Here is a 2,003-nt window from a genome sequence, read left to right on the forward strand (position 1 = left end):
TTTAGCGGGCTTTAGCTTTCTTAGGAAGCATTTTTGGAACTTTTTTCCTACATTGATCTAAGATACAACTCTTCCAAATTTTTTTACGTTTTTTTCGGACTAAATTTTAAGCCAGAGGATATGTAAATTAACATGTCAAATTTTTTTATTCATGTTATTCATCGTGCAAAATTAATTTTCTTGAACACTCATCAAATTTTCTCGTTTTGAGATTTTTTTTAAAAGAATTTATGTCGAGTATCTAAAACAGACGTGTTTTTTTTGCAGAAACAAGTCAAAGAATAGTTTTCAAATAAGATTTGGTGTACTTTCACCCATTTTTGACTAAAAAAAACTAAAATCTGTTCCTCTTTAGCTTTAAAATTTCAAGTTTTTTTTATGTTAAATTAAATCAAAACGGATTATTTTAGCGGGCTTTAGCTTCTTTAGGAAGCATTTCTGGAACTTTTTTCCTACATTGACCTAAGAAACAAATTTTTTAACGTTTATTTTTGCGATTTTGTTGTTTTTTAAGCGTTTTTTTTGGTAAGAATTCACGTCGAGCACCTAAAACTGTCCCTTGAGCTGTTTGGTGGTACAATATTGTGTTTTTGTAGGCCCAGGAGCGTCACGGTTCCGCCGAGGACCGTATCCAGCGTCTCGAAGCAAGCCTCGAAGAGAAAAACGCTGAATTGTTACGCCTTAACCAAAGACTAAAAATGAACGAAGACCACAATTCTCGCCTTTCGGCTACCGTCGACAAACTTTTATCCGAATCAAATGATCGTCTTCAAGACCATCTAAAAGAACGCATGCATGCCCTTCAAGAAAAGAACAATCTAACACAAGAACTCGACAAGACACGCAAAATGATGGAAGAACTCGAAAACCAAAAAACCGATATCATGAAAGAACTGTCAAAATCACGTCTTGAAATCGACAATGTCAAACGACAAATGTTGCAACAGGAAATCGCATATAATATTCAACAAACTGATGCTTTGACACGGTCTTTGTCGCCTAATGCCGTCGTTGATTCGAGTAGTTTTTCACGTAGTGCTAGTCATTCCAGCTTCGATACTCATTCCTTACCTCGAAGGCCGAATAAAAGTCGAACACCCATCGATGAGGACCCCAAAATGCCCCCATTTGGTTCGCGMTCRATGGCCGAACACGAATGGGAGAAGTTGCAACAAGCTCATGTTCTTGCCAATGTTCAACAGGCCTTTGATGTGTCAAGTGATGCCGAAGGTGACGATAATGATAGTTTGTTTAGTACTGCTGATATGTTATCACCTTCGGGACATACCGATGCACAGACTTTAGCAATGATGCTTCAAGAACAACTCGATGCTATCAACAACGAAATTCGGTTAATACAAGAAGAGAAACAGAATACCGAGGCACGAGCCGAGGAATTGGAATCGAGAGTTGGTAGTATGGAACATATGAATTTGTTGGCGAGAGGGAGGAGTTTAGAACGACAAAGTCCACCAGTAAGCGGGAGGTCTACACCGAAATCGCATCATTCYCCTCAAAGGGATTATATGCATAAGTATCATACGGTGAGCGGTTTTMATTTTTTATGTTTTATGAAGGATTCACCAGCGCTGATAACACAAACTATTTTGAAGTGCTATTTGAATTTCCCGCGATTTTTTAATACTGCGCAAAATTGTGACCACGTATTCACTATTTTGTTATTGTATAAAGTGGCGTTACGGAGATACAGGGTGATAAAAATTGGAATTCATTAGTTTCTCCCAAACCACTTGTTTTTTCAATTTTTTTCACTTTATAAAATTTTTTTTTTAACTAACACCTTGTATAATTTTTTTTATTCGAATTTTCATAAATATTTAATAAGAGAAAAAAAGATTAATTACGACCGAAAAACTTTTTTTTTGTTTTTGTGACTTTCGTTATCGAATTTCACTCTAATTTGTTTTTTTTTTTAATATTTATAATTATTCCGATTACCACTTGTTTTTTTAATTTTTTTTACTTGATAAAAAATATTTTTT

General features: G+C 35.1%; 1 protein-coding gene across 1 annotated transcript in view; it reads left to right on the top strand.

Annotated features, from left to right (window-relative positions):
- Nucleotides 1-2,003, top strand: part of LOC123007511 (liprin-alpha-1) — a 136,442-nt gene that overhangs the window by 106,182 nt on the left and 28,257 nt on the right. The window contains exon 8 of the mRNA XM_044402856.1: nucleotides 597-1,544. Coding sequence (XP_044258791.1) covers nucleotides 597-1,544 — 948 coding nt within the window. The remainder of the gene's footprint in view (nucleotides 1-596; nucleotides 1,545-2,003) is intronic.

This window comes from Tribolium madens, unplaced genomic scaffold (genome assembly GCF_015345945.1).
Source record: "Tribolium madens isolate multiple individuals breed KSU strain unplaced genomic scaffold, Tmad_KSU_1.1 Scaffold_3;HRSCAF=73;Tcas5.2_LG2, whole genome shotgun sequence".
NCBI classification, from domain to species: Eukaryota; Metazoa; Arthropoda; class Insecta; order Coleoptera; family Tenebrionidae; genus Tribolium; species Tribolium madens.